The sequence below is a fragment of the Herpailurus yagouaroundi genome, unplaced genomic scaffold (assembly GCF_014898765.1).
Source record: "Herpailurus yagouaroundi ecotype Mexico unplaced genomic scaffold, PumYag 162, whole genome shotgun sequence".
In the NCBI taxonomy this organism is placed as follows: domain Eukaryota; kingdom Metazoa; phylum Chordata; class Mammalia; order Carnivora; family Felidae; genus Herpailurus; species Herpailurus yagouaroundi.
The window spans coordinates 72672949-72697432 of NW_024412403.1; the positions used below are offsets into that span (position 1 = coordinate 72672949).

Sequence of the window (24484 nt, forward strand, 5' to 3'; positions counted from 1 at the left end):
CCACGCAGCTCAAACCTGTGTTGCTCAGCCAACCATATTTGGTTACAGAAAGAAATTCTTGAGTAGTTCCTTTTAGTTATGTAGAATGTAAGCCAAGTAAACATCTAATGTTTTAGAAGAAGGTGTAACTAGCCATTTTTTAGCTAAACAAAGACATTATTCACAACTCACTACCACTCAAGAATCTTTCTGAACTCCCTTCCAGTATCACAAAGTGTACATGTATAGGAAGTGGGGGTGACTATTAGGTTATCAGATAAATGCAGTGTCAGATAAAGTAAAATTACCTCAAGTTTCTTCTATTAGATTTTTTAAAAAAAACACCGGGTGGTACAATCAGTAGCACCTTCTACAAAGGTTTGTAGAGAGGGGGTAGTGAAATTCACTTTAGTTCATTTCATCTGCACCACCAGCCACCCTCACAAATGGGATCAGCAGGAATAAAAACAGCAGCTAAAACGTTACCCACAGCATGGTATCATTTCCAGTATGCCAGTCTTGGCCTCCAGTGCACAAATCATTGAGCTGGACAGCTAAATATATCAAAGCCTCTCTGGTATGGTATTCCAGTCACCACTGTTGACTTTCTAAGCATCATCCTTTCTTCCCCATCATGGTCACCATCTGTTTACCATTGATTACTGGACCAATACCATTCTCAACTAGTATCTTTTTACCAGCAATTCTCGGTACTTACAGAATCACTAAATGTCAAGATTGAAAAGGGCCCTGAAGGCCATATCTCCCTACTCCCATTTTATTCTCGGCAGAATGTTTTCTGTCTCTGTCTTCAATTCCCTTCCTAAGCCTTGTTCCTACCCTCCTCAAAGCTTCCTCTTTCTCAATGTCTATTTCTAGCAGTTTTTCCTATCACAAACCCTTGTATCCTCACTGCCTCTGTAAATACCACTGTCTCTATTGCAAAATGTGAGTTCTAGTTCTCCCAACTGAGACTGTGAGTTTCAGTCCTCCCTCATAACCGGTCATCTCACTTATATTTGGGAAGCCTTTGCCCGTTAAGTCGATCTGATGGAGCCTATGCCCCAGCCAGAGCCAGTCTTTGCACATCCAAACAGTCTCCTGGCATTTTAGGCCTGAAAGATAAGTCAGAAATAATCTGGTCCAACATTTTTAAAACATTTGTACTACATTTCATACATTTTAAGATATAGGAAATCCATTTGACATCATAATCTCATACACGGAAAACTGAAACAAGTTTCATGAAACAATACTTACCCTCACTATGTGAACACACTGGAAATTTCTATTGTATTCCATTTTTTTTTTTAATTCAGGTGCTATCCACTAAATGGACTTCACAACCCAATAATAGGATGGAACCCACAGTCCGGGAAATATTAATCTAGTCCAAACTTCCCATTCACTGATGAAGAAACTGTAGCTCAGTCCGGAGGTTACGTTTCCCAGCCACAAGATGTTTGTCCATAAAATTAAACTCGGGCCTGATAAGTCCCAGACCAGTGTTCTTTACACTAAATACCTTCTCTGCCCAGTCATGACCACCCAACCACACCCAGTGCCCAGACATAACCCTACAGTACCATGTCCAGTCACTGAGCCCACACTGCTGTCCAAGCCAGCCCCTCAAAGTTACTGCTGGTCGATCCCCCTGCGGCCGTGCCTTCAGTTCCCTTAGATCAGAGTCCCCTCACAGTCACTATCCATCGACCAGAGTCTCCTCCAAGTCATTGCCTCATACTTTCTCAATCGTAGTCCCTTCGCAGCCTCTGCCTCGCGCTCTCCGAGGTCAGAGTCCCTTCGCATTCACTGCCTCTGGGTCGCACGCTCCTCGCAAGCAGCTACATCTCGGTCACAGTCCCCTCGCTGTCACTGCCCCTCTGGGTCACAGTAGCCTCCACAGCCCCTCCTTACACTCCCTTCGCTGTCACTGACCCACTCTTTCAGTCAGTCTCCTCGCGGTCCTAGCCGCACAGTCTGTTCTCTCAAAGACAGCCGCAAGGATATGCACACACCGGATCCTCACCTGCAGTGGTGAGGTCACGCTCCCCCGGCCCCCGTCCCGTCGGATTTCTCCCAGGCGCCGCGTCACGGACAAGGGAAGTTGAGGAGGTTGCGGGGAGACGCCCGGGAAAGGCAGCTGACGGAACAGCGGGCCGGAAGTCCCGCCTACTGCCCGCCCTCTTGTCAATCCGACCGCGACACTTCCCTGAAAACCACGACCCCTGACACAGTAGTTCCGCCTCCACGGAGGCCCTTGGGGTGGAGTGGCTGAGCAGAAAACTCCAGACGCTAGAGACGAAGTGACTAAGGGTCAGGTTCCATGCGGAACTGCAGTTTGCGGTAAAGACGCCTCCTCGCGAGGAGATACGACTGTGAACTGTCGCGCCTGCTCCCTGGCAGTCAGTCACGATGCGTTAAGCCGGCGGCTTCCCTTTCGCCCCGCTCCGGGCCAGGTTCCTCCGGGGAGGACCTGTCTGCTCTGTCTCCAGCGTCTGGTGCAGGGCAGATGGCCGTGACGCCTTCCACCGGAGACCCCTGGGCGACTGCTCCAACACGGCACCACCTTTGCCCTACTCGGTCTTGTAGGGAGAATTCGTGTCCGGCAATCAAGTCCTGTAGTAACCTGTAGCTGGTCCCAAAGCTGGTTTTCCTCCTGTTATTTCTGACCCAGGTTGGCTCACGGAAAAATGATCAGTAGGAATCAACCGAGGGCTAGTTGAGCAGGAGCGGATTCAAGGGAGGCCAACTGGTAGGAAATCACATGTAGGAGGGTATCTGGTGAAGAAAAACGTTTTCCTTTGCTAGAATGAACCTTTGGAGGGGTCCCTTTTGATTCCACAGATGTAAGGCAAGCATATACCCAATGTCATGAGAGAAGAATGTAAAAGAACTTTTTGATGTATTTATTATTTTTTGTCTACATGCTTGACTTGAAAGTGGCTGAGAAGTGGGTAGATACTTATGCCTCTGCTGAGGAGCCTCCAGGGAGAAAGAGGATTTACTGTAACCCTTTCCCTTTTGAATTTCAATGAGTTATTTGAACATGGCCTACAGACTAAGGTGCTCCAAATAAGGACTGACTGCTAGCTGGAAAAGACATCAGGAACTACAAGGAAGGGGGCGCCTGGGTGGTTTAGTCCGTTGAGCGTCCAACCATCAAGTCTTGATCCCCCAGCTCCTGAGTTGAGTCTGGGATGGGGCTGACAGTTTACGGTCAGCACGGAGCCGCTTTGGATTCTCTGTCTCCCTCTCTCTCTGCCCCTCCCGCACTCACACTCTCTCTCAAAAATAACATTAAAAAAAAAAAAAAGTAGGGGCGCCTGGGTGGCTCAGTCGGTTAAGCGTCCAACTTCAGCTCAGGTCATGATCTCACAGTTCGTGGGTTTGAGCCCCATGTGAGGCTCTGCGCTGACAGCTCAGAGCCTGGAGCCTGCTTCAGATTCTGTGTCTCCCTCTCTCTCCCTCTACCTCTCCCCCACTCACACTCTGTCTCTCAAAAATAAATAAACTTTAAAAAAAATTTTTTAAGTAATTACAAGCGGAACATCACCACAAAGACAGTGGGAGTGTGGGTAGTAACAATAATCTCAGAGTCTTTAAGAAGGGCTAATTTCATACAGAACTTGGACAATGTCGCTGACACTGTGGGCAAACCCTGGAAAAAAATCAATGTGTGTTTAACCTAATAAGCTGTGTAAGGTGTAGAGTCGCAATAGCTAAGCAAAAATACTGGATGAGAGATAAAGACAATAATTCAAAATGTATGAAAAAAACTTGATGCACAAATAAATTCATTTCAATGTTATTTATAATAGTAAAAAATTATAATCAGTCCCTTACAAAGGAAATGGGAAAAATAACCAATGTATAACCTAACAGACTAAGTGCAGCTATTAAATTATGCTTATCAAAATCACAACAATGCAAATAAAATGACATGAACCCTGCACATGACACTAGAAGTGAAAAATCAGGGTACAAAATTGAATATATGATTTTTTTTAATCCTGCAAATATAAAAAACACTGGTAGAAAATATACCCAAATATTTACAATTTGGTACAATGTTTGAACAACTGAAATATGGATTCTCCCCACTTTGCAAATACAGTGAGAACATATTACAACAAAAATCAAAACATGAAAATATAAGGCCTAAAACTCAGACTCAGTTGCCAAACTGCCAAATTATCTTTATTTTGTTGAGATATTTAACAGTATAAAAAAGTTCATATTTCTTCATGGTCATTATCTTTATCCAACTTTTCAAAGATTCAATAGTAGAAACAGCCGAATGCCGCTACAACACAGAATAAACTGTCCTAAAAAGCAAGCAAAACAGAAAACACACAAATCCAGAACATTAGTACTAATTAAGGGCTAAGGTAGCATAGGCAACTGAAATTAACATCATCTCAGATCTTTGCCAATTTTCAGTCATGAAGGTTTTTTCTTCTTCAATAAAGGGTTTCCAGATTAGAGCCATAAACTTGCTTGCCTCAGGGTAACTACAAAATTGCTTGCTCAAAGGGTAGGATGGGTAAAGAATTAGATTTTTTGAAGGTAGAAGTAAAATGCAAACTAATAAACTTTATGTAATTCGTATTTATAAGTATTCCCATTTTCCCTGATTTATCACAGAAATAACAGTGTATGAAATACCTTGAGTTTCTTGGAGTAAATGCATAACTATATTATAACATCACAGATAAAAATAACAGCACCTTGTCATAAATTCTGGATAAGGGCAAATGGTCTCTGGGTGTCTATTCTTAACTGATACAATTCATTTATCCATCTTTAACTTGGAATCACAAAATGTTTTCCAAATCCCAGTTACACTTGTTAAAACAGCTTTTAGGTAATGATTACAGGAGATCCACCTGCCTCAGCAACTCCTGACCAACAAATCTCTCCTCCAGCCTAGTACTACTGGCAGAAAAACAATCTAAACTCAAGTATCTGATTACTAACCAAAGCAAAATTCTTTGGTTAGCTCAGTTCTCTGCCTCCTTGGGTAGAAGAACTATGAACTGTGTTCTACAACAGTGCTATCTGTGGTGAGAAATTTGTTTTTGCTTTAATTTTTCGGGCCCTTATGGACTGATGCTTTTGTAAAATACAATAAAAATTAATAAGCACAAAAATGAAATGAAAAAAGAAACATACAAAATACAGCCTAAACATTTTATTATTAGATTTAATCAATATAAATTGCTTTGTCAAATTTCTGTAAGACTTTCTAAACTCTTACACTCTATTTATGTACTTGTTTCATGAAGGACCTGGAAACAGGACAAGGACTAGCACTGGTCTGCGGATCCCACTTTGGCCACTGTTCTACAGCGCCGCCCAGAGTTCTCCTGAGACCCAGTCCAGTTATCCACAGCAATTATAGGCGCAATAACATGTACTTTTCTCTCTCCTGTCTCATGTCCTCATCCTCTATCAGTGCTTCCTGGGATCTCCCCCCAAATAAACAAAATAAGCTCTGAAAATGAGACCTAAATATACACTTGACTCAACAAATTGGACTAAAGATATAGCAGACTAAGTCAGCACCCTAAACCAGGCTCCGAAAAATTATTTTTATTTATTTTTAAAAATTATTCGTAGACATAAGGTCATTTAGAGTGACCTTGCACTCTAAAAGCAGATCCTGGTCATCTTTATTAAGTAATAACTGAAAACTAAAGTTTTAAATTAATTATTTGTTAATGTGAGCATTGTCTGACCTCCCACTGGTTTATAAGCTCTCTACAAGCAGAAACCATGCCTGTCTTATTCATCATTTTATCCCTAGCACCTCTTCTTTGTAGTTAGCCAAGTGCTATATGTCTGTTAGCACTGAATAAACAATCTGACATTCTCAAAATCACACTTGTGAAGAGTTATGTCATCAGCACAGCTACAAATCTCCTGGCCTATTAGCAGCACATTAGGTTTCTCCTGCTTTAGTAACATAGTAAAGGAACAGTAAAATCATCTCATCCAGGAGTTTAAGACAAACATCTAAAACTGAAGTGTCCTCATATCTTAATAATATTAATTGGATTTGGAATATCCACTTGTCCTTGGAAAGGACAGAAAGGCTTCCAAATGGACTTACATTCATGAAAACATCATGAATATAGTTGTCAGTGTCAGCATCCCAGAAACAGCGAGCAGCCATGCTGAAAAGTCAGAGAATGAAGAATTATAAACAATATAACAAGGATCTGACTTGCATATATTTGCCATGAGCAAAAGTTTTCCTTGATACATTCTTGTAGATCAGCGTTTCCAAACCCTTTCACAGGTTGGCATGCAGAAAATCCTATTTGTATACAGCAGAACATACTGGATAAACCAAGAGGGACAGGAATCATAGATGTCACTGGAGGTGACAGCCCATGGGCTCTCACAGCCTCAGACTCTGGCTGCCTGAAAGCTTAAGGGGTCAATACTTTTAAGTCCTTGGTGTTCTGGGTGGGAAGCTCTGTTATAGATTACTTCAGCCAAGATATTTTTGTGGAACTTTAAGAGGAAATTAATACCTAAGAATTATGACTGAAATGAGCTCAATCCTGCAAAATAATATTAAAAAGTAGGTCTAGAAAGGACCCAATAGATTATTTAATCCAACCTGATCATTTTGTAGAGTTCCAGAAAAGGATAAACTCTGAACTAGAAATCTTCTAACTACTTCTACACCCAGTATTGTCTCTACAGAATTGCTATGCTACCTCTGAATTCTCAAATTGGCCATTCTCCTCTACCCAAATCTTGAGTAAGAAAGAATGTTAGGCAAAATAAAAGCCAATTTAAAAAATGGAAACAGGGGTGCCTGGGTAGCTCAGTAGTTAAGTGTCCAACTCTTGATTTCGGCTCAGGTCATGATCTCACAGTTCATGAAATCAAGCCCCACGTCAGGCTCTGTGCTGAGCATGGAGTCTGATTGGGATTCTCTCTCCCTCTGCTCCTCTCCCACGTTCATGCACTCTCTCTCTCTCTCTCTCAAAATAAGCATTTTTTAAAAAATGGAAACAACTATGGGCTGCCTGGCTGACTCAGTCAGTAGAGCATATGACTATTGCTGTTGGGGTTGGGGGTTTGAGCCCCATGTTACATGTAGAGATTAGTTAAAAAATGAATAAAATTTTGAAAAATAAATAAATAATGCAAACAACTTAAATGCATAGTAGTAAGTGGTCGATGAAATTATGGTATTTCATGGTAATGAAATTCTATGCTACCAGCTGCCATTAAAGAGACATTTTACAAAGATCTTTTACAAAGATGTTTACAAACTTTACAAAAATTAAAATACATTCACAATATAAAGTGAAAAAACTAATTATAAATGTTTTACATTTTTATTAACTGTATATATATGAGTCATCATTACCATTTATTGAGCACTTTGTGCCTGCCACTAGTCCAAGTGCTTTACATGTATTAACTCATTTAATCCTGTGAAGTAGGTACTGTTATTACACTAATTTAGTAAATATGGAAACTGAATATTAGAGAAATTAAGTAAACTTGCCCAAGGTCAAACAAATAGTAAATGACAAAGTCTGGCTTTGAACCTAGGCAGTTCAGCTTCAAGTTATAGAGAAAGACAACACATGTACCATATTAATATTGGTTCATTTTTGAAAGTGCTTTTTTAAAGTTTTGCATAGAAGAGTCTCCCAACCTAGTATTCCACACATTATTTTTTTTTAATGTTTATTTATTTATTTTGAGAGAATGAGCACCTGCACAAGCAGCAGGTGGGGCAGAGCGAGAGGACAGAGAATCCCAAGCAGGCTCCATGCTGTCAGTGTGGAGCCCAATGCAGGGCTCAGTTCCACCAACCTTGAGATCATGGCCTGAGCCGAAATCAAGAGTCAGACACCTAACTGAATGAGCCACCCAAGTGCCCCTCACACATTCTTAAGTGAAAAAAAGTTCCATCTCTTTCCAAACTGCAACAGTAACAATGTGAAATAAAATTAACCTACTTAATTCATCACCAACAAGTATCTATTTAGCAGCTACCATATGCCCAAAAAGAGAAAAATCTGTGTCAATCCTCAAATAACTCCCAATTTAATTAGGTGAAAAAAATTAACACACATAAAAAGAATAAGATAATGTATGGTTGATGCTAATTTATCGGTTATTAGGATTCGAAAGTATTGTAAAGTCTGTTTAGTCCAAGCCTAATTTTCACATTTGTACTAAATTTGTAGAAGTGCCACAGACATTTAGAGAATTTAGATAGGAGAAAAAGTCAAAAAAGAGTTAATGAAGGATGTTACTTAAGCTAAGTAGCCCCAAAGAAAGCAGGAATATAAACATTTACTTAACAAACATTTATTGAGGGTCTATTACATATGAAGCAAAGTGCTAGGTACAAATGATAAAAAGATGCAAAAAAAACACAATCCTTGCTTTCAAAATTTGGTCTATATATCATTTGCCAATAAAAGGAACTAGGGACTTCTCAGAGAAATGGCCAATGCTAGGGCCTAGGCTAGAAATGTATAAGACAAACCTGGGACTTCAGGGTCACACCCAAACCCTGGGCTATACATACATACATACATACATACATACATACATACATACAAAGCTATATTTAAGTGTAAGTATTTGTGTCAATAGGACTGAGAAGAAGTATGATGGAACAGTGTGTAGAGGCCTATGTTCCCCGCAAGATCAGTTAGTGAGGCTGGATTAAGTGAATCAGAATGCAGCTGAAGCAAGTTAAGACCAGGGAAGCCAAAATTCCAGAGAGAGGTGAACTGCTAGGAGGTAAGTGGATATCCTGCATCAGAATTCTCCCTGCGTCATTTGCAAGTCCAGGCACAGGACTAAAAGCTAAGAAACCAGGCTTTTCCCAGCTAGGGAACCAATTACTGAGGGAAAAAGAAACCAGCAGTACTGTTGGCAGCTAAGAAGATAAAACTGGAGACTTAAGGAACCAAGATTACTGTGAAAAAGGAGAGAGTAGAACTGAGCCTGTCACATGGTAGGTTTTCCCCTCAAGACAGGTGCTGAATTTTGAAACTGAAAGCCATGTGTGGTAGGCAAAATAACGCCCTCTCACCAAATGTATCTATGTCCTAATGCCCCAAACCTGTGAATAGCTACAGTATACGAGGAAAAAACTCTTATAGATATATTATTAAGGATCCTGAGATGGGGAGATTATCCTGGATTATACAGGTGGGTTCAACGTAATCACATGAGTCCTTAGAAAGGAGGAGGTAGGAGGGTCAGAGTCAGAGAAATATTTGAAGATGCTATGCTGCTGGCTTTGAAGATGGAGGAAGGGTTTACAAGCTAAAGAATACAGGCAATCTCTAGAAGTGGGAACAGGCAAAAGAAGGGATTCTCCCCTAGAGCTTCCAGAAGGAATGCAGTCTTTCCAATACCTGAATTTTCATTGAATGAAACCTGTTTTGGATTTATGATCTCCAGAACTATAAAATAATATTTTTAAGCCACTGGGTTTGTGGTAATTTTTTTTCAGTTTGTTTGTTTGTTTGTTTATTTATTTATTTATTTTAGTAATCTCTACACCCAACATGGGGCTCGAACTCACAACCCTGAGATCAAGAGTCGCACACTCTTCCAACTCAGTCAACCAGGCACCTGTGATAATATTTTACAGGAGCAATAGGAAGCTAGTACACTAAAGCAAAAACTTTTGAAGTAAAGAATAGTTTTATGCTGAGGAGCCAAGTAAAGAAGTCAGTACCTGATGGGGGTGGGGTCCCATCTGGACGGCTTCTTCAAGAAAGAAGGGTGAACTAAAGGCAGAGGGAGCCTCATCAAAAATGCAACCCAACCTCAACTCTGGTTAGTACCTGGCTGGATTAAGGTAAGCAGTTCATAGTCTATCTGAATGAAAAAGGAAAAGAGTAAACCCTCTCTGGAAGAAAATAATATTATCTGGAGGTTCTATAATTTTTTGACACAATGTCCAGGATTTAAACTAGGTATGCTAACACGGCCACATGAAGGATTACCAAGAAAAAAAAAAAATCAACGGAAACAGAATCACACATGATCCAGATACTGGAGTAAGCAGACAGTGACTTTAAAATAACTGCTATGACCAAAATGTAAAAAGGGAGGAGAGAGGAAGGATGAAGAACTGGATAAAAAAAAAAAATAATTTCATTGGCCTCACTGACCACTACCAGAGAGGTGCTGGAATGCATGGTGCTACTGGCTGGCAGTCAGAGCTGTGACCAGGGCATTTGTGAAATGCACTGAACTGCAAAGAGGAACATGAGGACACTCTAGATGAATCAAATTGCAGCTGCCTCCCAGGAATGCAGCTTAAAGTACCAGCATTCATTGTCAATTTAATTCAGTGTCAGGTGTAGTTCACCAGGAAAGCACTTGCAGATCTAGTTACCTATGAACAAAAGACTTTTTTTTAATGTTTATTTATTTAGTTTTGAAGGTGGGGGGAGGCAGAGAGAAAGGGAGTCACTGACTCAAGCAGGCTCCACACCCAGCACAGAGCCCAATGCGGAGCTTGATCTCATGACCGGGAGATCATGACCTGAGCCAAAAGCAAGAGTGGGACAGTTGAGGCGCTCAGTTGGTTAAGTATCTGACTCTTGATTTTGACTCAGGTCAGGATCTCACAGTTCATGGGGTCAAGCCCCATGTCAAGCCCTGTGTCAGGCTCTGCGCTGACAGTGTGGTGACAGGAAGGATTTGCTGCTGCCTTGAGTGACGGGAAGGAGCCTGAAGGCATATTTTCCAGAGTGGTGCAGTATCACGGAGGGGGGGTTCCAACACTGCCTGCCCTTCGCAGCTGAGTGTCTTAGGAAAAGGTTTCTTCCCCGCTGATGATCACAATAACTAAAATAGGGGCTAAAAATTAGTTGCCAACAGTGTGTAAGTTTGATCAGCAATTATATTAATTTACATTTTAGTAATAGGAGTGAGAGCAAGGCCCCTTCTGCCCTTGCGACAGATTCAGAAATCTCTTTCACAGAATGTGCAAATAATGCTCGTGTAGTATTAAAAACAAATAATGATTTCACTAGAGAATTGGAATCTATAAAAAAGAATTAAAATGGATATTCTAGACCTAAAAAATATAATAACTGATATTAAGAATTCAGTCAGGGGCAAGGCAACTGGATGGCTCAGTCGGTTAAGCGTCCAACCTCGGCTCAGGTCATGATCTTGCTGTTCGTGAGTTCGAGCCCCGCTTTGGGCTCTGTGCTGAAAGCTCAGAGCCTGGAGCTTGCTTGGGATTCTGTGTCTCCCTCTCTCTCTGCCCCTCCCCCAATCATGCTCTGTCTCTCTCTGTCTCAAAAATAAACATTAAAAAAAAAAAAGAATTCAGTCAGGGGCACTTGGGTGGCTCAGTTTAGTTAACTGTTCAAGGTCAGCTCAAGTCATGACATCACGGTTCATGGGTTCAAGCCCCACATCAGGCTCTGTGCTGACAGCTCAGAGCCTGGAGCCTACTTCAGATTCTGTGTCTCCCTCTCTCTCTCTGCCCCTCCCCTGCTTGCACTCTCTCTCTCGAAAATAATTAAACACTGAGAAAAAAAAAAGGAATTCAGTCAGTGAGTTGAATATCAGATTAGATACAACTGAAAAGAGAACACATTAACTGAAAGACAGGTCAACAGAAAAATATCCAAAAGCAGGGCACCTGGGTGCCTCAGTCAGTTAAACATCTGACTCTTGATTTCGGTTCAGGTCATGATCCTACAGTCGTGAGATCTAGCCCCTCATCTGACAGTGGAGAGCCTGCTTGGGATTCTCTCTCTCTGCCCCTCCCCCACTTACTCATGCATGCACGCACACACATGCGTTTTCTCTCTCTCCCTCTCTCTCTCTCTCTCTCCCTTCCAAAAAAGAAAAAAGAAAAAAATATCCAAAAGTTAAGTACAGAGAGAAAACACAAAAACTCAGAGAAGAGCATAAAAGACATGCGAAATACAGTAAAAAGAGAATCTCCCTCTATATACAGGTAATTGGAGTACAAAAGGGACCACAGAAAGCTAACAGAGCAGAAGCAATACCTAAAAAGTTAATGGCCACACTTAGCACCCAGATGTTAGTTTCTAATGCTATTCTCCATAAAATGAACCAGAGCTCCTTGGAGAAATGGCTAACTCTAGGGCTGGTGCAGGGAATGAATAAGATGAAGCAGCTCACAGTGCCAGTAAGTAAAGAAGTGCTCAAGAAACCCCATAATAATAGTGGGGTATATCAAAGGGACACAGGAGTCAACTGAAAGAGCTGCCAATGGCCCAAGCTAGAACACTGAGTAATAAATAAGGTACAATTAGTAAATGCCAGAAAGGAAGTAACTCTCCAAGAAAAAACAAACCAATTTAACAATTAAATGGCAAGGTAAAAAAAAAATGAGACAATGAGATAAAAGAGGGAGTAACCTCCTAGTAATTCGCCAAAATGACCAACACAAAGGGAAAGAGGAGGGGTACTCGCTATATGTTCTCTAGGCCTTTTAGAAAACATGGAGTTGTTCCTTTGGCAACATACATGCCAATCTACAAGAAAGGTGATATTGTGGACATCAAGGGAATGGGAACTTTTCAAAAAGGAATGCGGCACAAATGTTACCGTGGCAAAACTGGAAGAGTCTACAATGTTACCCACCATGCTATTGGCATTGTTGTAAACAAACAAGGGCAAGATTCTTGCTAAGAGAATTCATGTATATATTGAGCACATTAAGCACTCAAAGAGTCAAGACAGCTTCCTGAACCGTGTGAAGGAAAATGATCAGGAAAAGAAAGAAGCCAAGGAGAAAAGCACTTGGGTTCAACTGAAGCGCCAGCCTGCCCCACCCAGAGATGCACATTTTGTGAGAACCAATGGATCGGAGCCTGAGCTCCTGGAGCCCATTCCCTATGAATTCATGGCATGGTAAATATATTTAAAAAAAAAAAAGACCTCAAGACTAAAAATGTTACTCTTAATTGAGTAGAAGTGTGGTGTCCTCTCCCCCAAAGAAATATTCAAAGCAAACTTTGTGTCCGAATTCATTGGATGTTGTCTTTATTCAAATTTGGTGGGTTTTGGGGCGCCTGAGTGGCTCAGTTGGTTAAGCTTCTGACTTTGGCTTAGGTCATGATCTTGCAGTCCATGAGTTTGAAACCTGAGTCAGGCTTTGTGCTGACAGCTCAGAGCCTGGAGCCTGCTTTGGATTCTGTGTCTCCCCCCCGCCCCCGCCCTCCCCTGCTCATGCTCTCTCTCTCTCTCTCTCTCTCTCTCTCTCTCTCTCAAAAATAAACATTAAAAAAAAAGAGAGATGTATCAACTAAATGCAATGTGTGAACTTTATCTGAATCCTGATCTGAACAAATTGTAAAAAAAAAATACACATACATAAATACATACACTTAAATACATATTCATATATGTATACAGTGACCCTTGAACAACCTGGGCTGAAATGCACAGGTCCACTTATGTGCAGATGTTTTTTCAATAAATACAGTACAGTACAGTACTGTAAATGTATTTTCTCTCTCTTATAATTTTGTTAGTAACATTTTATTTTCTTTATATATTTATTTAATATACACTGTATTATAAGAATACAGTATATAATACCTATATAAAACATGTGTTAATCGACTATTTACATTATCATTAAGGCTTCCAATCAATAGTAGGCTATTAGTAGTTAAGTATTGGGGGAGTCAAAGTTATATGCATATACAAAAAGTTATTTTAATTGTGCAGGGGTTGGCACCACTAACCCCCACATGGTGCACAAGAGTTAACTATATATGAGACAACTGGGGATATTTGAACACTACCTGAATATTTTATAATATTCAGGACTGGCAATATTTTAGATGTGATATTTTATTATGTTAAAAAGGGTCTTTAGGGCATCTGGGTGGCTCAGTGGGTTAAGCATCCTACTCTTGATTTTGGCTCAAGTCATGATCTCACGCATCGTGGGTTCGAGCCCCGCATTGGGCTCTGTGCTGACAGTGCAGAGACTGCTTGAGATTCTCTCTCTCCCCCTCTCTCTGCCCCTCCCGTTCTCTCTCTCTCTCAAAATAAATAAACATTTTTTAAAAATAAATAAAATAAAAAGGGTCTTTAAATTTTAGAGATATCGTATATTGTTGTATTTACAAATGAAAGGTATGATGACTGGAATTTGCTTCAAAATAATCTGATGGGACAGGGAGAGTAGGCAGAGGGATAAATAAAACAGTATCTGTATGGGCTTATAAACTTTGAAGCTAAATGACAGAAAAATGGGAGTTCCTTAGTCCCTGTACTTCTGTGTATGTTTGAAATTTTAGATGATAAAGGTTTTAAAAAAGGAGGTGGGGGAAGGCCTTGAATGCTACGCTTTAGAATTTGGCCTTATCACGTTTAACAAAGTCAATCACAACCAGTTCAAGGAGTTTATACCTGACAGGGTTTAAAATAAATTCTAAAGAGTTCATGGAAAGAAAATGAGGTGTACTTCTGAAAGACTGCTCTAGCATGCAAAATGAAATGCAGAGGAGAGAGATCAGAGTCTGGAAATGCTGATAAGGGGTTGCCAAGTAACCCTGGCATCCAGATTACAGTGCATACAGTAGGAGAGACTAACGGCTAAACAAGACAAAAGAGGACTCCGAGGTTTTAAGCCAGAGTCAACAGAACCTTGGTAATACTGTGAAAGAGAAATTAAAATGTCAGGTTGACGAAAGGAGAAGAAGGGAGAAGAAATTTACAACTGTACAACAAGTTGAAACTGGCGAGATAAACTAGTAAAGTATTTCTTTATGTCTTGGAGGTGAGAAATTCTCCTGAAGCCTTTTGACCAAATGGTAGAGGGCACCACAGTGAAGAGTACTGCACCACGAGTCAGAAAGCTAGGCTCTGTTAGTTAATCTGACACCAGCCAGATAAATAATTTTGGGCAAAATATAGTGATCCTCATAAGTGTCATCTATAAATTAAGGAGAGTGGACAGTAGAAAATATCCATAGTCCCTTCCAAATCCAACATTCCATAGTAAAAATTCTCACTCATAATATATACAAGGGTTTTTTTTTAATTCCTTTAACAAATATTTTAATTTTTTTTTTTATAAAATACTATACTAAGCACTGTTTGCAAAGGGAAATGTGAGATTAACACTTGGGCACAGGAAAAGAGAGGAAATACAGATTTTGAACTCACTAATACATGAACGACAGTTTGAGGTCATGACAATGAATGAGTTCATTGAAAAAGCATTGAGAAGAGCCCAAGAACAAGAAGTGAGCCTTGAAGAAAGCTCACAGCTGGCGATGTAGGGGAGAAAGGAACCAGGGAAGGAAAGACAATAATCAGTTAGAAAAATAGAAGAGAAACAAGTTAGCTAAGTGACATCAGGGCCAAAAAAAAAAAAAAAAAAAGAGTGAATTTTAAGAAATAAAAGCTCAGGGGCGCCTGGGTGGCTCAGTAGGTTGAGCATACAACTTCGGCTCAGGTCATGATCTCACGGTCTGTGAGTTCGAGCTCCGCATCGGGCTCTGTGCTGACAGCTCAGAGCCTGGAGCCTGCTTTGGATTCTGTGTCTCCCTCTCTCTCTCTCTGCCCCTCCCCTGCTCATGCGCTCTCTCTCTCTCTCTCTCTCTCTCTCTCTCTCTCTTTCAAAAATAAATAAACATTAAAAAAGAAAGAAAGAAAGAAAGAAATAGAAGCCCAGGCCAAGAATAAGAGGTAAGAAAGGGTTACCAGATATGCTAATAAAGAGGTCTCAGACAATGTTAAAGAAATTAATCTAGGAGAATGATAGGAAAAAAAAGGCAAAAAGCAATTTAGGAAGAAACATATATACATGTTCCCATACTCTTTTTAGGAGCATATAAACCTAAACCCTATAGATACGACACAACGTGTTACCTCACGGAGCTCACGCAGACTTGTCAACCTCACTGTTCAATACCCGGATCTTTTTGGTTCACAGCTGCATTTTGTAATGCTGCCTTTTCCTCTCACTCTCACAAAGACACAATCTTTCTGAATTGTTAGGAGGATGAATACCTAATAAATATTTAAGAATAAAAACAAGAAGGAAAAACCAACTACTCACAATACTCCTTCACCTCTTTGTTCTCCAATCACTACTTGCACCACCATTTTATATCGGTCAAATCCCATTTCTAGAAAGAAAAATAAGAAGGTTATCTATAAGTAAAAGTGATAAAGTAAAAGTGATAAAGGCATAAGTAAAAGTGATAAAAGTGATAAATATGATGGTATATTTGCCTAGAAATGGATATAGGCATTCAGTCTATAAGCACTGACTGAGCGGGTTGATAAGTTGGGAGTCAGAGAGACTAGAGGGCAAATTTTACTTGGTGAGTAAGTCAGCTTACCAAGTGTGTAGCCTTAGACAAGTTATTTACCTTCTTGGCTTAAGTCTTCCACATCTGTTAAATGAAAAATATTATTACCTACCCTGGGGGTACACTGTGAGGTGAGATGAGATAAGATATAGTACACTGACCTTAAAAACAAAACTGTCAGTTATTTTACCAGCAAAAAAATGAGTTTATTCGTGAAGGGCACAGAACTACAATTCAGGACATGAAAGCTACAGCAAAACCATTTGCAAGTCCAGAGAACAAAAAAGTCAGCTCTTTTGTAGAGGAAAGGAGGACATTGGGAGAGCTGTTATAAACAAAAAGTTCATTGGAGTAAATTGGGAGTTGAAAGTGTAGTGGCTTTTCATTGCCTGAATTTTGATGGTCTCTCATTGGCTGGTCTGTTGCTAGGCAAGCAGAAAATCTTTCTTTCTCCTGCTAGGGTAGTAAAGTATAGGCTGATAAGGAACGGTTATGGTATTAGAGCTCCCCCTTCTGGCCTCCCAACTCCAACATTCTAGTGAGGTTTTGCTTTAGTAATTTTCACAATATGCAAAGCATCTACAACAGTATTGATACATACTAGTTTCTCAATAGATCGCAGCTTCCTTTGTTTCTCTCCTACTCTAAGACAGGTGCTGGTAGGTCCTCAAAACACTGAAATAAATAAGACACTCTTCTTGCCTTAAAGAACTCACAGTAGCTGGGAAGGCAAACATGAAGAATAAAATAAAAATGCAATGTATTAATAATTCCAGGAATGGCATGTCTTTTAGGAACACAGGGCTGGCAGCTCCTTCCTTTGTTTGGACAGTGGGGAAGGGATGACCAGAAAAGGCTTCTTGGAGGATGAGATACACAAGCTGAGTGTTGAAAGACGAGTGGGAATTTACTAGGCAGACAATGTCTCTCCATTTTATGGAGAGGGAATATCATGTGCAAAGGCATAAGCTATGGGATATTTATTTTATTTTAATGTTTATTTCTTTTTGAGAGAGAGAGAGAGACAAAGTGTGAGTGGTGGAAAGGCAGAGAGAGAGGGAGACACAGAATCCAAAGCAGACTCCAGGCTCTGAGCTGTCAGCACAGAGCCCGACTCAGTGCTTGAACTCACAAACTGACAGATCATGACCTGAGCCAAAGTTGGACGCTTAACTGACTGAGCCACGCAGGCACCCCTAGAGTATGGGATATTTAGAAAACTGTAAGCTGCTCAGTAAGGGAGAAAAGAAAATAACAGTATAAGATTCTGAAGTATAATGGTGTGGCCTAGCACAACTCTGCTGCTTCCCCAAAAACTATACTGCTAAAGCAGCAAAATCCTGAAAATTCTCCCTAACACCAATGGAAAGAAGAAAACTGAATGGGCATCTTTATCTCCCTGCTCTTTTCTAACCAAAGACTAGTGGAAACAGTTGGGGGGGAAAAAAGGAAAGGAAATGGGCAAAGTTGAAACAGAGCCAACTCTGATGAAAGTCTCCAGGATTATATAGTAAATTAGGCAAACAATCTGAAGACCACAGGTCTCCTCCCATGTGAAACATGAACCCTAATTCAGGATACTTAACAAAATCTAGGAGACAGAGCCCAAAACACTGCAGACAGTTCCATGGAACTTCCTCTTTCCTCTACTCATTTCTCTTCCTCCTTTTCTGATACCCATGCAGCTAGAATATTATATATACAGCCCTTAAATCATAGTTCTGAGGGAAAAAGAAAATAATCTCAGATATAGTGGGAGAGTAAAAAAAAAAAAAATCACCTATATTATGTCGAAACAATTATGAAAAGAGCAAATGAAAAGATCTGAAAACCACACCACATCAGAATAAAATGGAAAGAAGCCAACTGGCAATATGCAATGATGCAGCAGCAAAAACAAACAAAAGAATAACAAGAAAGAAACACACTGTTTAAAAGACAAAAAAGGGGGCACCTGGGTGGCTCACTCAGTCGGTTAGATGTCCAACTTGAGCTCAGGTCATGACCTCGCAGTCCATGGGTTCAAGCCCTGCGTCGGGCTCTCTGCTGACAGCACAGAGCCTGGAGCCTGCTCCCAATTCTGTGTCTCTCTCTGCCCCTCCCCTGCTCGTGTTCTTCACAAAGGATTCACAGTATAGAACAAAATTAGCTCATAAATTCAACAAAATAAGAACTTAATCAGATTATAAACAGCAGAAAAATGGAAAGGAAGATCACAGCCTGAAGAAACAAAGTGAATCCTCACACAGTATCAGTGCAGGCCTAATAAATTAAAAGTGGCAAAGGACAGAACAGACACAAATGAAAATTGAACAACTGGCTTAAGATAATCACAAGTAAATGTCAAAGGAAAGGCAAGAAAGTATGGCACAGAAAAGCTAATAGATATGGAAGATAAAGATTCAACATATCAGTATTTGTTTTCCTAAAGAAGAGAATCTAATAAATGCAACAGGAAATGTTTTCAGAGATAGAAGCAAATTTTCCTGACATGGAAAAAATAAAATCTGCAGATTGAAAGCTATAAAATTTTCACTACCAAGCCATATTCTAAAAAAGCTATTGAGCATCAAGGTTAAGGATGGGATTCTTTAAGCAGAGGACATCAGGTGGCCTTAGATTTCTCCTCGGTAATATCCAATGCCAGAAGATAATGAAAAACGAGTCTACAAGATTCTCAGAAAATAAGTTATTACCTCAAAATATTATATTCATCCAAAACTATTTTGGTTTAAAGGCAAAAGGCAGACATCCTCGGACATGAAAAAACCCAGAGAATGTAGCATTTCTGAGCCCTTCCCGAAAAAATTTACAACAAAATCTCATCAGGTAAGAATTGAACCAAAATAAAGAACTCAGCAATGGAAATGGCATGACAAAAGGACTAAATAGTGAGCAATCATTTCATTTAAATACAGAACAAATGAGGGGCGCCTGGGTGGCGCAGTTGGTTAAGCGTCCGACTTCAGCCAGGTCACGATCTCGCGGTCCGTGAGTTCGAGCCCCGCGTCGGGCTCTGGGCTGATGGCTCAGAGCCTGGAGCCTGTTTCCGATTCTGTGTCTCCCTCTCTCTCTGCCCCTCCCCCGTTCATGCTCTGTCTCTCTCTGTCCCAAAAATAAATAAACGTTGAAAAAAAAATTAAAAAAAAAATAAATACAGAACAAATGTAAAAAGAGAGAGAGAGAGCGAAAATGAATACTATACCACTATGTGAAATAAGTCTAAGGTATCCTACTGTTGTTAAAGTATTTATTTATCTGTCTATATACATAGAAAAGAGTGTGATATGTTCACCTGATATTAATGATTATCATTAAATATTGATATTTAATGTGGTGGTGGCATTTGGGATGATTTTCTAATTTTATGTATTTTTCTATACATTTAAATTTATTTATAATGGACATGTATCTTTTTTTACAATAATTTTAACAGTCAATTTTTATTAAAAAGTGAAAATAAAGGGGCACCTGGCTGGCTCAGTTGGTACAGCATGCAACTCTTGATTTTGAGGTCATGAATTCATGCTCCATGTTGGGAACAGAGATTACTTAAATGAATAAATAAATAACTTTTTTAAAAAGTGAAGGGGTGTCTGGGTGGTTCAGTCAGTTAAGAATCTGACTCTTGATTTTGGCTCAGGTCATGATCTTATGGTCGTGCGTTTAAGCCCTGAATCGAGCTCTGTGCTGTTAGCGCAGAGCCTGCTTGGGATTCTCTGTTTCTCTCTCTCTCTCTGCCCCTCTCCCACCCATGCACACATGCTCACTCTCCCTCTCTCTCAAAAATAAACAAATAAAACTTTTTTTAAAAAGTGCAATAAAAATGCTAATATACAAACAGTAGTGATAGAAATCCACAGAATTTCTATTTTCTTCTTTGTACTTTTATATATATTTTAATCTCTAAAAACTGAAAAAAATTAAGAAACAGAAGAAAATACACCAAAATACTAAATAGTAGCTACCTTTGGGTAATGGAATTTTATATAATTTTTTAAAAAATTCATATGCGTATTTTTCTAGACTGTCTAGGTTAGTACAATGAAATGTAACTGTTACATAGACATTTCCTTCCCTCCACAAAATGTTATATATTTTTTTTTAATTTTTTTTTTCAACGTTTATTTATTTTTGGGACAGAGAGAGACAGAGCGTGAATGGGGGAGGGGCAGAGAGAGAGGGAGACACAGAATCGGAAACAGGCTCCAGGCTCTGAGCCATCAGCCCAGAGCCTGACGCGGGGCTCAAACTCACGGACCGCGAGATCATGACCTGGCTGAAGTCGGACGCTTAACCAACTGCGCCACCCAGGCGCCCCAAAATGTTATATTTTTAAAAAGGTAGACAGAAAGGACTTTTCAGATGGTATGACATTATTAACAAAAAAAGACAGAGACAGAGGCCAAGGGAACAGGGAGAAAAAGCACAAGGTGTGCTCTGTATACGTAGAGCTTAGCAGGAATGGAGAGTTGAGTAGGCAACTAGTTAATGATTCAGCTGGAGAGATGGGCTGAGGTCAGACAGTGAGGGTATGAATGCCTAAGAGGCCTGCCTAAGGAACTGATATGTTGGTGAGAAAAACAATCAAGAATGATGGAAGAAAGGAGCCCTTGTAACTTCTGGTCTTTCCCATACTGGAATTTCTCAGACAGTGCTTGCCTACAATGTTTTATTTTACATCTTTACGCTCTCCCATTATCTGCAAAAACCCACATGCATAAAAGTTACCAAATAACTGAGAAGACTAGACACTGAAGAGAAATTTGTGTTTAAAAGAATGCATAACGTATGACCCCTGTTTAAAGATGGGGAAGGAAACAAATAGGTAAAATTGAATGTTTGAAGGGAACATATCGTTTCCAATGACCATCACAATTACCTTTTAATTTATCTTTAACGGTTTCTGATAAACGTTTTGTGAGTTGAGGCATTTCTTCTGGAGAGTATTCAGCATTTGCCAGTTCCTCCTTAAGCACGGCATGGATACAGTCTTTAACCACAGAGGGTCTGAACCTAAATGAAACAGTTTGAACAACTAATTGGTAACTCCAAAACTCCAATTTACCTTCACAGTCCAACTGCCCCCAGCTCTTTGCCACTAAAACAATGTAATCTTCCATTTTCATATTTTTTATTAAAAAAGTGATATAAGCAAATTAAGAAAACAAGTCATATTCCTGATTTATACTTCCAGCCCGGACCTTTCCCCTGAACTTCAGACCACACATTCCAACACATATTCCATCTGGATGTCTAACAGACAACTCAAATTTAATATATCCAACATTAAGCGGGTTTTTTTTAATTTGTTTAATGTTTATTTCTGAGAGAGAGAGAGAGCATGAGCAGGGAAGGAGCAGAGAGAGAGAGAGAGAAGGGGAGACAGAATCAGAAGCAGGTTCCAGGCTCTGAGCTGTCAGCACAGAGCCCAATGTGGGGCTTGAACTCATAAACTGTGAAATCATGACCTGAGCATAAGGAGGACACTCAACTGACTGAGCCACCCAGATGCCCCCGACATCAAGCTTCTGACCATCTCCCCTCCCCAGAATTGTATCAGTCAACGGTAACTCCATTCTTCCATTTGTTCAGGCCAAAAACCTTGATGTCAGTCTTGCCGTCTTTCTCTCTCACAAAACACATCCTGGTTCATAAGCAAATCTTGCTTAAATCATAAGCAAATCTGAAGGAGTTCTACATTCAGAATAATCTGAAATTCAATCGCTCTCACCATCCACTGCCACCAGCTTGGTCCAAGCTACCTTTACCTCCTGCCTAGATTACAATGGCTCCTAACAAGTCTCTCTGTCTCTGCGTTTGCTCCCAGATCCTGTTTTCAACATAGCAACTAGATCGGTCCTGTTAAAATATATGTCAGATCATGGCACTTCTCTATTCAAAGGTACCCCAAATATTTCCCACCTCACTCAGAGTAAAAGCAGCATCCTAACTATGACTTGTACAGTCCCATATGTCTACCCTACCAAACTCTGACCTTGTTTTTTACTACTTTTCCCACTAGTTCTCTCCACTCTGGCCATACTGGCCTTCCCTATTTTCTTTGATCACACCAAGCATGCCAACCTCAGTGCTTCTGCACTTGCTGTGAACCTCTGCCTGAAGTGCAAGTCTCATTCTATATGCATAGCTACCTCCTCACTTCTTTCAAGTCTTTTTTTCAAAAGTCACCTTCTCTAAAACTTCAAATTGCCCTCCTATCACATCACTTCATAGCTCACTTCCCAGTACTGATTACTATCTCATACACTGTACAGTTCACTTCTGTGTTTGTTTGTTGTCCTTCTACCCAGCTGGAACGTAAACTCCATGAGAGCAGAAATTTCTATCTGCTTTGTTCACTGTTATATCCCCATTTCTCAGAACGGCACCCAGCACATAGAAAATAAATACTTTTTGGAGTAATGGATTACTGAATAAATGAAGACAGAAAAAAAAAATCTCCCCTAATTTCACCACAGTAACAATACCATTAACATTTTTATTGTATTTATCATAGATTACAGCAGTAGGTTCATTTTCTGGGCTATATATTCTATCAGTTGATTTATCTATTACGTCCAAGTGACCAGAATGTTTTAGGTTTTGAGCTTATAATGTGGTATAATATTTGGTAGTATTGGTGGCCCCTTGTTAAACATTATTTTCTTTGCTCTCTTGCTGGTTATTCTCACAGATGAACTTTAGAATCACTGACAAACTTTCCAGGACTTGATCCGTTCAAAACGGGGTCTCCCTGTTATTAATAAACATACCATATCTGGTTCTTTTCCTTAAGCCTTTTTCATTCTCAGTGAACTGTTAAAAGTTTTGTTGAAACAAGTCACAAATAATCTCATAGGATTATTCCCACACAACATATATTTGTTAATCTTGTTCTGCTTTTGTTCCGTTTTACAACAGAAATGCAGGCAAACGGCAATCGATGCATTTAGATACTTTTACCAAGATAACTTAACATACAGTTTTATATGTCCATTCGACCCACCATAAAAATGCTGCGTGAAATTTTTTATCACATTATAACCAAAGTTCCTGGCTTTCAGTATTTGCCAAGCATTTGATCAGCAACCTGGTGGCAAGCAAGAGGGGCTTTTTTTTTAAACGTATATATATTTTCTCATCTTGTGAAAATGAAGCGAGTGATAAGAGTCTACAGCCCTAGCAGACTCTCCCCTGCACTAGACTGTGTACTTCAACTCTGGGAAACTATCGCGGTGGTGGGCCTAGAACATCCGGGTACTATCTGGGTAAGGCTTTATATACATACAGGTCCCGTACCCTGCAAAGGAGTAAGCGTATTCTGGCACACGTTTGCACACAGTAAGCGTGTGGCTGAATGGCATTCTACGCAAGGCTCTTCTTTACTGCTCTTCTCTCTATTCCATCCATCTCCTTTCCTCTGCTCACGTCCCAGGTCTCCTGGAGCCAACCATTTCCACTGCGCTAGCCTCAGGCGCTTCCGACGCCCTAACACTGCAACCGGAGACCGGGTCTTCAGCTGCCGGTAGCAGCTGAAAGCTCAAGAAAAATAGATTCCCGCCCTCCCGTCCCGCCCCCTCCCCGGCTGGCCCATGCGGCTCCAGACCCAGCCCCTCCCTCCTCTGCCGACTCATCTCGGTACTCCAACCCAACACCTTCTAAGTCCCAGCTCCGCCTCGCCCTCTCCAGCCCCGCCTCTCCTCCAGCCCCGCCCCTCCCTCTCCAGCCCCGCCTCTCTGCCCCAGCCTGCCACCCCCCCCACGCCCCGCCCACTTCGCCGCTCCCCGCGCCCTTTACCGACGCTGAGGCTTCCAGGCGGGCTCTGCCTGCCTGACCTAACAGTCTCGCAGGTCGCCCCCACCACAACCCGTCCGTTACCCGCCTTTGCTGGAAAACGGGCCGCAAAATGTAGGTATTCTCGGACTCCCCTGCGTTCTTCTCGGTCTCAAGCAACCCATCGGCCGTGCCTATAGACAAGGACGCCGCGGTCGTCGAGGTCATAGCTAGGGCTTCTTGGCCCAGTGTGTCGAGATGAAGGCCTGGCTGGTGGCGGCGCGGGGCTGCGAAACCGTCGCCAGGGCGACAGCACCGCCCTTGGCCCTGACGTAAAGCGGCTGCGTGCTCCCAGCAGAGAGGCCCTCCCTTCTCTGCGGGTCTGGCGGCCC

At 40.9% G+C, this 24484-nt stretch overlaps 2 protein-coding genes and 1 pseudogene across 3 annotated transcripts in view; 1 reads left to right on the top strand and 2 right to left on the bottom strand.

Annotated features, from left to right (window-relative positions):
• PCYT1A (phosphate cytidylyltransferase 1A, choline) overlaps positions 1–6151 on the bottom strand; it is a 51731-nt gene extending 45580 nt beyond the window's left edge. The window contains exon 1 of one of the 2 annotated variants that reach the window (XM_040484851.1): positions 6095–6151. The gene's annotated coding sequence lies outside the window, so the exon portion shown is untranslated. Of the gene's footprint in view, positions 1–2008; positions 2156–6094 lie in introns of those variants that run through there. The other variant, XM_040484849.1, reaches the window with a different exon arrangement.
• DYNLT2B (dynein light chain Tctex-type 2B) lies at positions 4154–24484 on the bottom strand. The gene is made up of 5 exons (XM_040484852.1): positions 24202–24484; positions 21199–21332; positions 16061–16130; positions 6095–6158; positions 4154–4307 (listed from the first exon to the last, which is right to left on the bottom strand). Exons 1-5 carry the CDS (start codon positions 24318–24320, stop codon positions 4260–4262), a joined length of 435 nt encoding a protein of 144 aa, XP_040340786.1. The 5' UTR covers positions 24321–24484; the 3' UTR covers positions 4154–4259.
• LOC121036384 (60S ribosomal protein L21-like) lies at positions 12106–13128 on the top strand (annotated as a pseudogene).

What these genes read in the sequence shown, in the direction of transcription:
- DYNLT2B (XM_040484852.1), bottom strand. Translation starts at nt 24,320, where the DNA reads ATGACCTCGACGACCGCGGCGTCCTTGTCTATAGGCACGGCCGATGGG. An exon ending in CGTTAAAGATAAATTAAAAG is followed by an intron (nt 16,131 to 21,198) that starts GTAATTGTGATG and finishes TTTTCTTTCTAG; the next exon opens with AAATGGGATTTGACCGATAT. An exon ending in TTCATGATGTTTTCATGAAT is followed by an intron (nt 4,308 to 6,094) that starts GTAAGTCCATTT and finishes CTTGCTTTTTAG; the next exon opens with GACAGTTTATTCTGTGTTGT.